Source organism: Vitis riparia, chromosome 4, assembly GCF_004353265.1.
Source record: "Vitis riparia cultivar Riparia Gloire de Montpellier isolate 1030 chromosome 4, EGFV_Vit.rip_1.0, whole genome shotgun sequence".
NCBI classification, from domain to species: Eukaryota; Viridiplantae; Streptophyta; class Magnoliopsida; order Vitales; family Vitaceae; genus Vitis; species Vitis riparia.
In genome coordinates this window covers 5,880,733-5,894,012 of record NC_048434.1, presented here as the reverse complement: position 1 = coordinate 5,894,012, position 13,280 = coordinate 5,880,733, and the positions used below count along the sequence as shown (strand labels likewise).

The following is a 13,280-nucleotide window of genomic DNA, read 5'->3' as shown; positions in this document are numbered from 1 at the left end:
AGTGCATATGTCTAACTTCCATTTATTTATTCTACAGTTTCTACAACACACCACGTTCTTATGTCTCTTGGAAAATTAAGAACCTTGTTTAAAATATGGTATGCCCTCCATGCTAAGAAGTCTTTTGCTCTGTGATTGTGGTGGCTCGAATCGCAACTTGCATATGTTTTGATACATGGAGAACTCAAGACAACATATGGTATTTAGTGCCTTTCAAATTAGTGGATTTCATATTAATTTCTCAATTAATATGCAATGTGTTTTTCATGGAACATTGCTAAAAAATTTTGTAACTTTTTTTTTGTTTATAAATCATTACTGAATTTTGATTGCAAATAATTGTCAGGAATCATTAGCAGGAACTTTGTACAACGTAATTACAATGTTACAACATAGAATATGCACCCGACTTAGAAGCTTTAGAGGGCATAATAGGTAACACTTAAAGAATGAAAGTTTTATTGCTCAAAGTAAGCTTTACAAGTGTTTTGGAACTCACTTGTTTTGGCTAGTTAAGTTCTTGGGTGGTGTCTTGGCCAAATGAGGCATTAACCTATTTATAAGCACCTTAGGAAGTCTCTAGAACCTTAAAGGGTCCCTTACAAATCAAGAATAATCTAGAAGCTCCTACACTAGTCTATGTACAAGATGACTTTGGAAGATTCTAAAACACCCCACACTATTCCAATGCTCTCTTAGCCAAGTGTAAAGATGTGTGGACATCTCTAGCCCTCTCTAGAAGATTTCATACTCTTCCACTTTGTAGTTAAGTGTAGATGTCTCCAAGGATCTCTAGAAGCTTCCCAATTCCTATATAAATCCATGAGGAGAGTCATTTGAAGCATTTTGTGACATTAAGGTATGATATATTTACTAACAATAAATTACATAGGAAAAGTAGGTTTCGATGCACTTATATAAAAACAAAATCATAAATGGTTTAATTGGGCCAATACTTTGAGACATTCACGGTTCAAATTTTTTAATCGTAATTCCGGTTCGAATTTAAACCTTAAAATACATGAACATTCCATTTAATCTTCAAGTTGTTAAAGAGGAAAAGTGTTTTTTTCTCCAATATGAGGATGATGACCAGGTGGAGGCACATCACAATTCAAAAGCCAAGAAAGCATACAAAAACATTCATCAAGCCAGATAAACAGAAAATAATGCAAAGCCTATGGAATTTGATACAAAGGAAAACGGGGATTCTAAATTCCAATAAAAAATTGAAGGATAGAGCGAAATGCTTGCACCATTGCAGGTATTCAATGCACATTTATACAAGTGCTTTAATCTAACAAGATTTTCATCTGCATGCAATTTTTTTCGCATCACATTGTCCTACAACATTGGGATGGGTAATAAGGTAGGGGGGCTGGATATTGTTCAAGTAGATTATTGCCATAAAGATAGCTGCATTTTTTTTCTAGTGAGACCAATTGGCCGAGTGATGTTTGATATCCTAGAAGCACGGGCAATGACATATAGTTCAAGAACTTCTCCTACAAGCAACAATAAAATATAAACCCTCTCAAAAATGTTGCAAAGTGGTGATGAATTAATCTCTAAACAAAGCCTCATCTCAACAATTGGGATTAAGCATGCGAATCACTTCCTGAATTTTGCTCTATATATGATTATATAATAATATTATGTCCAGAACAATGCTGTGTGAAATTTTAAGTGAAAAAAGAATGTAAAATTACAGGAGTGTCTCAACTGCAGCCTTGCAAATATACCACCATGACTAGGGGAAAACAACTTAGAAAATTATGTTTGTCTAGTCCCATATTTGGAACCACATCACCTACTCCCGCATTCCAATCATAACTCTCTCTCCTACCTCTTCTTGAAGGTTGTCACTCATTGCACAAAATGTCTACACCTAGTCTAACAGCTCTGTTGAGAGAGAGAAAGAAGAAAGACCTTAATTCTCATTAATGTAATAATCTACTTACAATTGAGAAATATATATATATACAAGGCTAGGAGTCCTAACTACCATACATGTATCCTATATTAACAAGGAAAGGTTATATACTATAAATACATTATATTCAACACTCCCCCTCAAGCTGGAGCATATACGTCATATGCACCAAGCTTGTTACAAATATATTTAATCCTAGGACCTCTGAGAGATTTAGTGAAGATGTCAGCTAGTTGATCATTTGAATTAACAAAACTTGTAGCAACACATCCTGATGCGATCTTCTCTCTAATGAAATGACAGTCAACTTCAATATGTTTGGTCCTTTCATGAAAGACTGGATTGGATGCAATATGTAATGCGGCCTGGTTATCACATATGAGTTTCATCTGTTCATCCTTTCCAAATCTCAACTCTAGAAGAAGATGTCTCAACCATATGAGTTCACATGTTGCCAAAGCCATAGCTCGATACTCGGCTTCAGCGCTAGATCTGGCCACTACATCTTGTTTCTTACTCTTCCAAGATATTAGATTACCTCCAATAAAAACACAGTACCCTGAAGTGGAACGTCTATCTGTGGGTGAACCAGCCCAATCTGCATCTGTGTAACCAACAACCTGAGTATGACCTCTGTTCTCGTACAACACACCTTGGCCTGGTGTACTTTTGATATATCGAAGAATGCGGATTACAGCATCCCAATGGCTATCACATGGTGACTGTAGGAATTGACTAACAACACTCACAGGAAAAGAAATGTCTGGACGAGTAATGGTGAGATAGTTCAATTTACCTACGAGCCGTCGATATCTCCCGGGGTCTCCTAAAGGCTCCCCCTGTCCTGGTACAAGTTTGACATTCGGATCCATAGGTGTGTCTACCGGTTTACAGTCTAACATACCAATTTCTTCCAGGATGTCTAAAGCATACTTCCTTTGGGAAAGGACCACAGCAGAACTGGATTGAGCTATCTCAATTCCCAAGAAATACTTGAGTTTCCCCAAGTCTTTGGTCTGAAAGTGGGTAAAAAGGTGTTGCTTTAGTTTCTGAATACCATCCTGATCACTGCCTGTAATGACGATGTCGTCCACATAAACAACCAGATAAATACACTGCCCCAAAGAGTTATGATGATAGAAAACTGAATGGTCTGCTGTACTGCGAAGCATGCCAAACTCTTGAACAACAGAACTAAAACGGCTAAACCATGCTCGAGGAGATTGTTTCAAGCCATATAGAGAACGGCGTAACCTGTATACTAAACCAGACTCCCCCTGAGCAACAAAACCAGGAGGTTGCTCCATATAAACTTCCTCGGCAAGATCACCATGAAGGAAGGCATTTTTAATATCCAATTGATAAAGAGGCCAAGAACACATGGCAGCCATGGAGAGAAGCAGACGGACAGAAGCAATCTTGGCAACCGGAGAGAATGTGTCACCATAATCAGAACCATAAACCTGAGTATAGCCTTTAGCAACTAAGCGGGCCTTAAGGCGATCAACCTGACCATCAGGACCAACCTTAACTGCGTAAACCCAACGACAGCCAACGGTAGATTTACCCGAGGGTAAAACAACAAGATCCCAAGTGCCATTAGAGTGCAGAGCAGCCATTTCATCCACCATTGCCTGTCGCCAGCCTGGATGGGAAAGAGCTTCATGGGTGCTCTTTGGAAGAGAAACAGAGGATATAGCAGAAACAAAAGCAGAATAGGGTGAAGATAATCGATGATAACTCAAAAAATTGTAAATAGGATGAGGATTACGAGTAGAGCGAGTACCTTTCCGAACAGCAATGGGTAAGTCATTAGGAGAAGGCAGAGCCGGGGTAGGTGAAGCCGAAGGGATAGGAAGTGAGTCAGCAAGTGCCTCAGCAAAAGGGAGAGGAGCAACGACACGAGGGCGACGATGATAAACCTGAAGTGGTCGAGGAGGCATAGCATCAGGTGGGGAGACAATGGGAATAGGCAAGACTTCAGAAACAGGAAGAGACTCAGAAGTGGTGGAAAAGAATGATGAGTCCTCAAAGAAGGTGACATCAGCGGAGATAAAGTATCGATGAGTCTCAAGGGAATAGCAACGATAACCCTTCTGAAGTCTGGAGTATCCCAAGAAGAGACACTTCATGGCTTTGGCGGAAAGCTTGTCCTGTCCAGGAGTGAGAATATGAACAAAGCAAGTACAACCAAAGACACGAGGAGGAAGGAAATAAAGTGGTTGGTCAGGGAAGAGAAGGGAGTGAGGAATCTGATCATGTAAGACAGAGGAGGGCATACGATTAATCAAATAACAAGCGGTAAGAACAGCGTCCCCCAAAAACGAAAAGGAACATTGCTATGGAGGAGGAGAGTACGAGCTGTCTCAACAAGATGTCGATTCTTGCGTTCAGCTACCCCATTTTGTTGAGGAGTATAAGCACAAGAAGACTGATGAAGAATCCCATGATGAGACATAAACGAAGTAAATGGGGCTGAAAAATATTCCATGGCATTGTCACTGCGTAACACACGAATAGAAACATTGAACTGGGTTTGGATTTCAGCATAAAATTTCTGGAAAATAGAGAATAACTCAGCTCGATTTTTCATTAAAAATAACCAAGTACATCGAGAATAATCATCAATGAAAGTGACAAAATACTGAAATCCTAAAGTAGACGCAGTCCGACAAGGACCCCAAACATCAGTGTGGACAAGCTCAAAAGGAGATTTTGCCCGATTATTCAAACGCTTTGGGAACGAGACACGAGTATGTTTCCCAAGCTGACATGACTCACACGGAAGCGACGATAAAGTGGAAAAACGAGGGACCATCTTCTGGAACTTGGAGAGACTAGGGTGGCCCAGACGATTGTGAATGAGGAGAGGAGCATCAGTGGAAATGCAAACTGCAGGAGATGAATCCGAGGTGAGGTGATAGAGGCCTTGAGACTCACGTCCTATGCCAATCGTCTTCCCCGTACTCCGGTCCTGCAAGGTCACAAATTTATCAGAAAAGGTAATAGAGCAATTAAGAGTACGAGTGATTTTGCTGATGGAAATAAGATTAAAAGGACATTCAGGAGTATAAAGGACAGAAGTGAGAGGTAGAGAAGGCAGAGGAAGGGCCAAACCAATACCTTTAGCCACAGTTTGAGAACCATTAGCTAAGGTAACATTAGGTAAAGCAGAGGTAGTAGTAATAGAGGAGAAAAGATCCTTATTACCAGATAAGTGATCAGAAGCTCCAGAGTCTAGAATCCAGGGTCCAAGAGAAGATGTGTGGGTAAGGCAGGCAGAGGCATTACCAGGCTGGGCAACAGAGGCAACAGAAGCCTGAGATGCGGAAGAGCTCGGAGCTTGAGGCAGCGGAGAATCAGAGGACTGGGCCACATGGGCAGTGCGAGGAGGTCGTCCATGTAACTGATAGCAACGATCGCGAGTGTGGCCAAGTTTATTGCAATAGGTGCAATGAGGACGTTGACCTCCACCTCGGGTACCACTACGGCCTCCTCGAGAGTTAGTTTGAGAAACTAACACAGAAGAATCTGAAGTGCTATCAAATGGCAAAGTCTGAGTGGAGGAGATACGGAGGAGGCGAGCAAACACATCATCCAAGGACGGAACTGATGAACTACCAAGAATCTGATCGCGGACAGGCTCAAGATCCGGACGGAGGCCAATAAGAGTAAGAACCATGAAGAACTTGTCAAGCTGTGTTTGTTGAGCCCCAACATCAGGAGTAAGAGGCATCACAGTCAAGAACTCCTCCTTAAGAGAGGCAATCTGGCCAATATAAGTAGATAGATCCAAGTCCTGTTGGCTGAGATGGACAATAGCAGAAGCCACCTTATAAAGACGCTGGATATCATTCGTATATAATCCTTTGGCCTGAGTCCAAAATTTAAAACAAGTTTTGTAGGCCCGAAGATGAAGAAGAATCTTGGGATCAACCGATTGCCATAATACACTACATAACTGTGCATCTATCTTCCTCCACTGTACGCGGTCAACCTCAGGGATATCTGCCTCCTGTGTAATCAAGTGATCCTCATATCCTTGACCCATAAACCAAAGTTCAACAGAGGCAGACCAGGAAAGATAATTGTCACTGCCAACCAATTTCTCCGAAGTAATCATAGGAGATCCAGATATAACAGCGGAAAAAAATGGAATTTTTAGTAGTCATATCTACTTATCTGGAGAATAAAGTATGTTTGGATCGAAGAGAGCCCTAATATGGCTTCAGATTGCGGCGTGGCACCACCGAAAAAGGGAGACGGCCTCAGATCGCGGCGTGGTACCACCAGAAAGGTAGAAGAACACTTCCCAAGGCACGTGCAGGGATTGGAGTGGAGAAAAAGTAGTCGGAGCTTCGCCGGAAAGACTGTTTGGAGGGCCGACGGAGACAAAAATCCCCAAAAGAGGTACGTGCAAGGCTCGAATGGGAGAACCAGGGAGGTAGGGAGGCTGGTCGGCGTCAGGCGAGGCTGCTGGAGGAGGCGCGTCGCCGGAAAATCCCTCACGCGCCCTCACGCGCCGGCGCGTGAGATGCAGCCGCCGGACGGAAACGTGCGCGTGGGCGGCGCGTGGATGCTTTGTTGGTGTCGGTGCCTTCACAAAAGTTGTAGATCTCCTCCAGGCGCTCCTTCTGGTATGGTCGATGTCGTAAAAATACGTCGCCGGAAAAGTTCGCCGGAAAAATTTGCCGGCGGTGAGTTGTTTCTGTCGACGATCCGAATGACCGGAAAGTATTGGGAGATGGGGAAGGTGACCGGAATGAAACACGGTCACCGGAAGGTTTCCCGGAGTTGATGACACGGGAAACAGGAAAGAATTAGGTTTTCTTCCTTGGCTCTGATACCATGTTGAGAGAGAGAAAGAAGAAAGACCTTAATTCTCATTAATGTAATAATCTACTTACAATTGAGAAATATATATATATACAAGGCTAGGAGTCCTAACTACCATACATGTATCCTATATTAACAAGGAAAGGTTATATACTATAAATACATTATATTCAACAAGCTCTAGTCTCAACAGCCTTCAATTCAAAATGGTTGTCAGACTCAGTCAAATTAGGATGTGTGGCAGATAAGGGCATGTATCACCTTCTTCCTATTGGAGATGACTTGGCCAAAGCACAAAAAATGAACATGCATACCGACAAAAAGCATCAGATCATTTTCCTAATAGAAAACTAAATCCATTTAGTCAGAAGAGTAACTATGATCACTGTTATCAAATATAAAATAGAAAATAAAATAAATCTTTATCAAGAATTAAATCTACATGCCTGCATTTCCAACTCCACACTAGAAAACAGTATCAAGATTATGTTGAACTTATAAGGGAAATATTCACTGCAAAACAAAGAATGGTGGGAAAAAGGGACAGTCGCTGAAATATTTTACAGCTTTTAGCTCATGTGTACCAAAATTCAAGTAGTTATTTGGTATACTCTCAGTAATTATAGCATCGCTATCAGAACACTAGCATCGTGTATGATCGGGATGTGAAAGGCTCAGGAAAGGAGCAGAGAAGGGGTTGTGTGCCCTCCGCCTGTTATGTTTATTTTAATCATTTTTATTTTATCAAGGTACCATATTGAAAGTTATTTTTAAATTACCAACATTGGTATCAGAGCCTACGATTTCTCCCTCTTTTTTTTCCCTTCATGCTGAGTGCTCGGGTTTTGAACCTGTATCAATCACTTCTCAAAGCAAGCATACCCGGCAATAACTCATAACAAATGAATGAAGTTTAAAAGGTGGCAACATAGAAGAGCAAAATAGGCAATAAATGTAACACAAGGTACAAGTATGTCAGACAGAATTCCAAGCAAATAACAAAAGATGGGGGAAAACTTCCCTCAACATATTCACCAAAAGGGGGAGAAGATTTCCTTGATATATTCATTAAAAGAATATCTTACCCTGACTAGAGAGGAAGTGAACTTTACCTCGGACAAAGAGAGAGTCTGTTGATGATCCATTATTTCAACCATTCATTTTGTGCTTATTTATCAAAAAAAAAAAAAAATTTCAACCATTCAGTATCAACAACACAAATCCTACTTTATTCCCTTATTTCAGCAATTCAAATCCATATTTTGCAAAAAAATAAAAATAAAATAAAAGACTGTCACATGAACTTTTCATATGGTTGAACCAGCTGTGAGAACATCAATGGCACTGGAACCTTCCAATGGATTAAAAAGAAATTCTTTTTATTTGCTCTAGTTAGTGATTTCTTAAGAGTCAGAACTAAGAAATTACAGTACATTGTAACTTAAAACTTTCTGCGACAGAAAAACTCTCAAAAACAAATAAAATTTACATTTTTTTTTCTTTTGGTATTAACTGATAAATATTATGCCTCGCATGTAGAAGCACATCCATATTGTGGTAATCATGATAAACCTTCACTTTTATTCAGTATACTCCTAAAACCACAACTCCAACTTAGCGGGTTTTGTTCACCCAAAATTGTCAATATTTAACACTAGTGATGCAGAGCATGTTTAAGAAGAACAAGGCAAATTAGGCTTCTGGAACATTTGGTAAGTTCCAGTATTTTCTTCTACATCAGATATATATGAGCAAAAGACCAGGGTTTGTTAAGCTACCAAGAAGTTGAAATTAAAATAGTTTCAGCATCAGACAATTAAGTCTTAATTAATTTTTTTTAATTTATCACTTCAAGCTCGAAACTGATGGAAAGATCACTCTAAACCAAATTCTTATTAAGGAAATGAGAAAGAAGATATTTCAACAGAAAACCTTGAAGATAAAGGAAGATAACCTTACCTGTTTCATCATTGCACTCACTAGATCTTCCAAGGAACCAACATTATTAGAAGCATAGCTGCTTTGTGGTTTTCTTTGCCCCAAGGTGCAACCTTGCTTCAACTGCAATGCCGTATCTGAAGCTGATTCCTCAACTGCATTCTGCTGCATGGGCAAGGGATTGACAAAATTTGACTCCCCCATCAAATTGAAATCCATATTTCTGTCAGATATTGTGTTTTTCAGGTCCAAACCCTGGTCAAATGTACCCATTACTCCAGGAGCAGGGATCAAAGAGTTTGCTGAGCTGCATCCGAGACTTGAATGGTGAGAGAGCTTGTGTTTATGGTCATCCCACACTTTTGGGGAATAATTCATCATTTTTACAGAATTACTACTGATAGTCATTGCTTGACATTCTAAATCTGTTCTTGAATCTGGCAGTGGAGGAGGCATTGAAGTGACACAAGAAACATCACGTAGATTAGTCCCACTTTGCAGGGTCACTGAAGAGATATTGTCTCTCAAGTTACTAGGATGCAAAGTAGCCTGTTTAAAGCAGTCACTTAATGGAAAAGAACTTGATTGGATCGCAGATGGCTGAACAGCAGTTGACCAGTTGTCATTACATCTACCATGATCTGGAAATGAAGAAGGAAGCTCTGCGTTTAACAATGTAGCAGAATTTTGATTTCTCAACCCTCCTCTTCTTTGGTTCTCTTGGGAGTGTCCTTGTAACATTAAGGGACTGTTTGCAGCAACAAGAAGAGAGCTGGATGACCTACTGGAAGTCATTTTTGTATCTGGGAAGCCACTTGAAGCAGGGAAAACAGTTGAATCCCCAATAGTAGTAGAGAGCTCTCCAACACGGATGATGCCTTTATTATGTTGCAATTGCTCAAGTTCTAAGGACATTGGCATCCCTTGAAGTATAATACCATTTTGGTTTCCAGGTAGTAACACCGGCTGGAATTTACCCCCACTGTTAATAGGATTGCTTGAGTTTTGCAAATGTCCCAGTTGAACCATCTCTGAAGAAGAAAGGCAATGCATACCCATACCAGAAGGAGTGTTCAATCTACCGAGCATTCCACTAGGTGGGAAGGATCTGAAAGTAGAGTTTGGCAACTGCCCAGATCCAGACAAATTGTAGAAATTTCCAAGGCCATTAAGTGAATGCAAATAGGTAGAATCCGTACTGCCCAAGGCTGCAACCATATTAGCTTGCTGATTTGCCACACAGCTGATCCTTTTTAGGTAAAGCCTATATTTCTGCAACCATGAGATACGACAGTAAGCTACCAGGAAACAAAAGATTTAGATTACACTGAGCTGATGCAGGAAAGAAAAGGATTTCACCTGGAGATGGCTTGCTACATTTTCTCTTGTAAGCTTCTCAACATTCATCAAATCTAATATCTTTTTAGGTACAGCCCCTGCATTCAAAACAAGGGAGAGAGTGATGAAGTGAAACATTGAGAACTGATGCATGCATGGTGAGTGGTGAAAATTCTGAAACAGGAAATTATTATTCATCACTAGATATACTTCATGGTTCAGGAATATGGTTAGGAAAAATTCAATAACACAAAAGAAAGTGGAAATTATCTTCAATGACTGGGATATTTGAACATAAACTTGCTAGATAAAAAATATACATGATAAAATAGGATGACATATGTCAAACTTTTTAAAAAAGAAAGGTTCGGGAATTGAAAAATGTGTGTTATATAGATATATTCTCCAACTGATCAGTAGCTGCAACAAATTTGGAAAGGTAAAAGAAATGGAACTAAAAGGCTCCCGGCATTATTAGTTTCACATATATGAAATAAAAAGCTGACTCATGAAGACCTGGTAACAATTCAAAGATATTTGGAATTTATTAGTAAACATTAGAATTACAGTATGATTCAGAAATTTTTCAGGAAAGTTCAATCACAAATCTGAGTGAGTGAATTGAATAATTCAAGATTTCCACAAACTGGAAATCATCCTCGATGGTCAGGAAATGTGGACGAATTTGCAGCATTAGAATAAATATGCACATTATACAATTGGATAACACCAGGAAAACTTGAAAAAAAGAAATAAGGGGTATTTAAAAAATAAAAAATAAAAACATACTGTCAATGCCCAACTGATTAACAGCTGCAACAAATTTGCGATGCAGCTCTACAGACCAAACAACACGAGGCTTCTTCTGACTTGACGGGTCCTCATTATCATGTCCATTCTCATCATTTTCCTCATCGTCATCTTCATTCTGGTCCTTCCGCTTTTTATTAAGCTTCCCATGATCAGGATTCCCTGGTTCACTGGACCCTTGTCCTCCTTCACCAGGTCCTTGACGCTTGTCTCGACTGTCAGAATTATTCTGGTCCCTAGGATCAAACCTCCTTCTCCTGATTACATGTTGCCATATGTTCTTTAGCTGCTCAATTCGAACAGGTTTCAGCAAATAATCATAAGCCCCATGGGTAATTCCCTTCATCACAAGCTTCGGGTCATCATTTGCCGATAGCACTAGAACCATTTTAACAGAAAATGATTATAATAAAAATTGGGTTAAACCGCTAAAGAACAACTTGCTGCATAGTTTAGAGATGATTCTCCTTGAGTACTGAAAATAAATATAGACTACATGTCAACCCAATTGAATATTTCCAAGGGTGTAGATTAAGTTTCTGAATACAGCTCTGCAATCATTTCCTTGAACTTGGTCCAAAACAGTCTCCAAAATTTTCAATGGAAAGGATGAAATCAATCAAAAAATCAAAATTTCTCAAATGGCTAATACAAAATTTTTTAAATTTTTGTGGAGATTTAAGACCTTGGAAAATAAAAAACATGATGCATTTCTATTTCGATGAAAAAAAAAATTGAAAAAGGAAAACAATGTTAAAATAATAACAATGAATATCATCTAAAGTGTTGCTTGCTTACTTATTACAGGTAGGTCCATCTCAAGCCCCACAAGCTCAAGCAGCTTGAAACCGTCCATGTCAGGCATATGCACATCACTGATAACCAAATCAAACTGGTTTTTGTTTTCTCTCAGCATCTTCAATGCTGTGATTGCCTGACTAGTTGTCGTAACTGCAAATCCATACCACAGTGAAAACAGATATTCACAAAAAAAAATAAATAAATAAAAAATAAAAAGTCATATGTACAATGAACAAAAGCTAATTATACCACAAACCAAACAAAAACTCAATCTGGGGAAACATCAAAAAAGATCCCAGAATATGTCGATTGAATCATGAGACAAATATTAAGATTTGAATAACACTAAAAAAACCCGTGTACAGAATACATCTATCTAATTTTCTAAATCAACCCACTAATCATAGGTCAACAAGAAAAAGTTCTAAAGTTCTAAAATTCTACAGTCCTGCAATCAAGTCAACAAATCATATATACCCCATATTTTAATCGTAGACAACTAGAGAGACGGAGAGTTTGTGGGTCACATTTGTATATTCTCTGGCAACCACAAAATGAAGAACAGAAAGCAAATCCCAGAACCCATCCGCAAAATTAAGAACAAAATGAAAAAACTGGCAAAATAAATCAAAATAAAAAGCGCTAGAGAGGAGAAGATTTCGCATATGTATGAATTCTATGCTACTTACCAAGGAAGCAAGAAAATCTAAACAAAAATACACAAATCCAAGAGCCCATATCCAAAAACCATTAACAAATTCAAAGAAATGGGAAACAAAGCCAAAGAATCAGACCATGGTACTGGCATCGACGAAGCAGAGTGTCCAAGAGCCTAAGACAGGTAGGGTCATCATCAACGGCGAGAACCCGCATACCAATCGGAAATTGATCATTTGGGTCTTCAACCCTCGGTTCAACTGTCATCGTATCAAATAAAACCGCAGAATTACAGACTTCCTTTTGGGTTTTGAAGATCACAAGTTTACAACCACCGTATCTATGGCCTTTTTGGAACAAAGACCCAACAAAACCCAGCAAGTATAAGGGGAGAAAAAATGGAGATTAATGGGTCAATGCAGAGAGAGAAAGTGATGAAGGAAGGTGATTGGCAGAGATGGAATATTGGATAAAATGTAGAGAGAGAAAATCCCGAAACAGAACAGTGAAACCAGCTCTTCTTTCTCTCCAAACAGTGAAAAAGAGACAAAAACTGGCTCTTTCTCTCTCTCCGAACTGTGGAAAGAAAGAGAGAGAAAATGGAATCTAGACTTCTATATGGATTGTCAGAGCTGTATTCTGAAAATATAAGACTTTCTTCCTCTGTAACACTTTTAATTTCTTATTTGTCTGTATTAATCATTTTTATTTTTTTTCAAAATTTTAAAATTCTAAATTATAATCATATTTAAAAAATAATAATTAATTAATTTAAAAGGCCTAATATTCAAAAAAAAATTGTTTTATTAATCTAATTTATCCAAAAAAATATGCCTTTTTTTTCTTCTTTTAGTTTTTAATTTTTACAAATTAAGGAAATAAATTTTGACTTATTATTTAAATTTGGATAAAATTATAAAAGGCAATTAGTAGTTAAAACATGATATTAAAAGCTAATTATGAGAAA

The 13,280-nt window shown here is 38.8% G+C and overlaps 1 protein-coding gene and 1 long non-coding RNA gene across 2 annotated transcripts in view; both read right to left on the bottom strand.

Annotated features, from left to right (window-relative positions):
* The window catches only part of LOC117912968, a 4,232-nt gene extending 2,297 nt beyond the window's left edge, over window positions 1-1,935 (bottom strand). Inside the window, exon 1 of the long non-coding RNA XR_004651068.1 lies at window positions 1-1,935. This exon is cut by the window's left edge and continues 1,450 nt beyond it. This is a non-coding gene — a long non-coding RNA (uncharacterized LOC117912968).
* Window positions 1-12,911, bottom strand: part of LOC117912967 (two-component response regulator ARR12-like) — a 24,736-nt gene extending 11,825 nt beyond the window's left edge. Inside the window, 5 exon segments of the mRNA XM_034827794.1 lie at window positions 8,729-9,979; window positions 10,067-10,143; window positions 10,835-11,233; window positions 11,654-11,806; window positions 12,451-12,911. Coding sequence (XP_034683685.1) covers window positions 8,729-9,979; window positions 10,067-10,143; window positions 10,835-11,233; window positions 11,654-11,806; window positions 12,451-12,580 — 2,010 coding nt within the window. The 5' untranslated portion in view covers window positions 12,581-12,911.
* Between the last annotated feature and the right edge of the window lie 369 nt (window positions 12,912-13,280).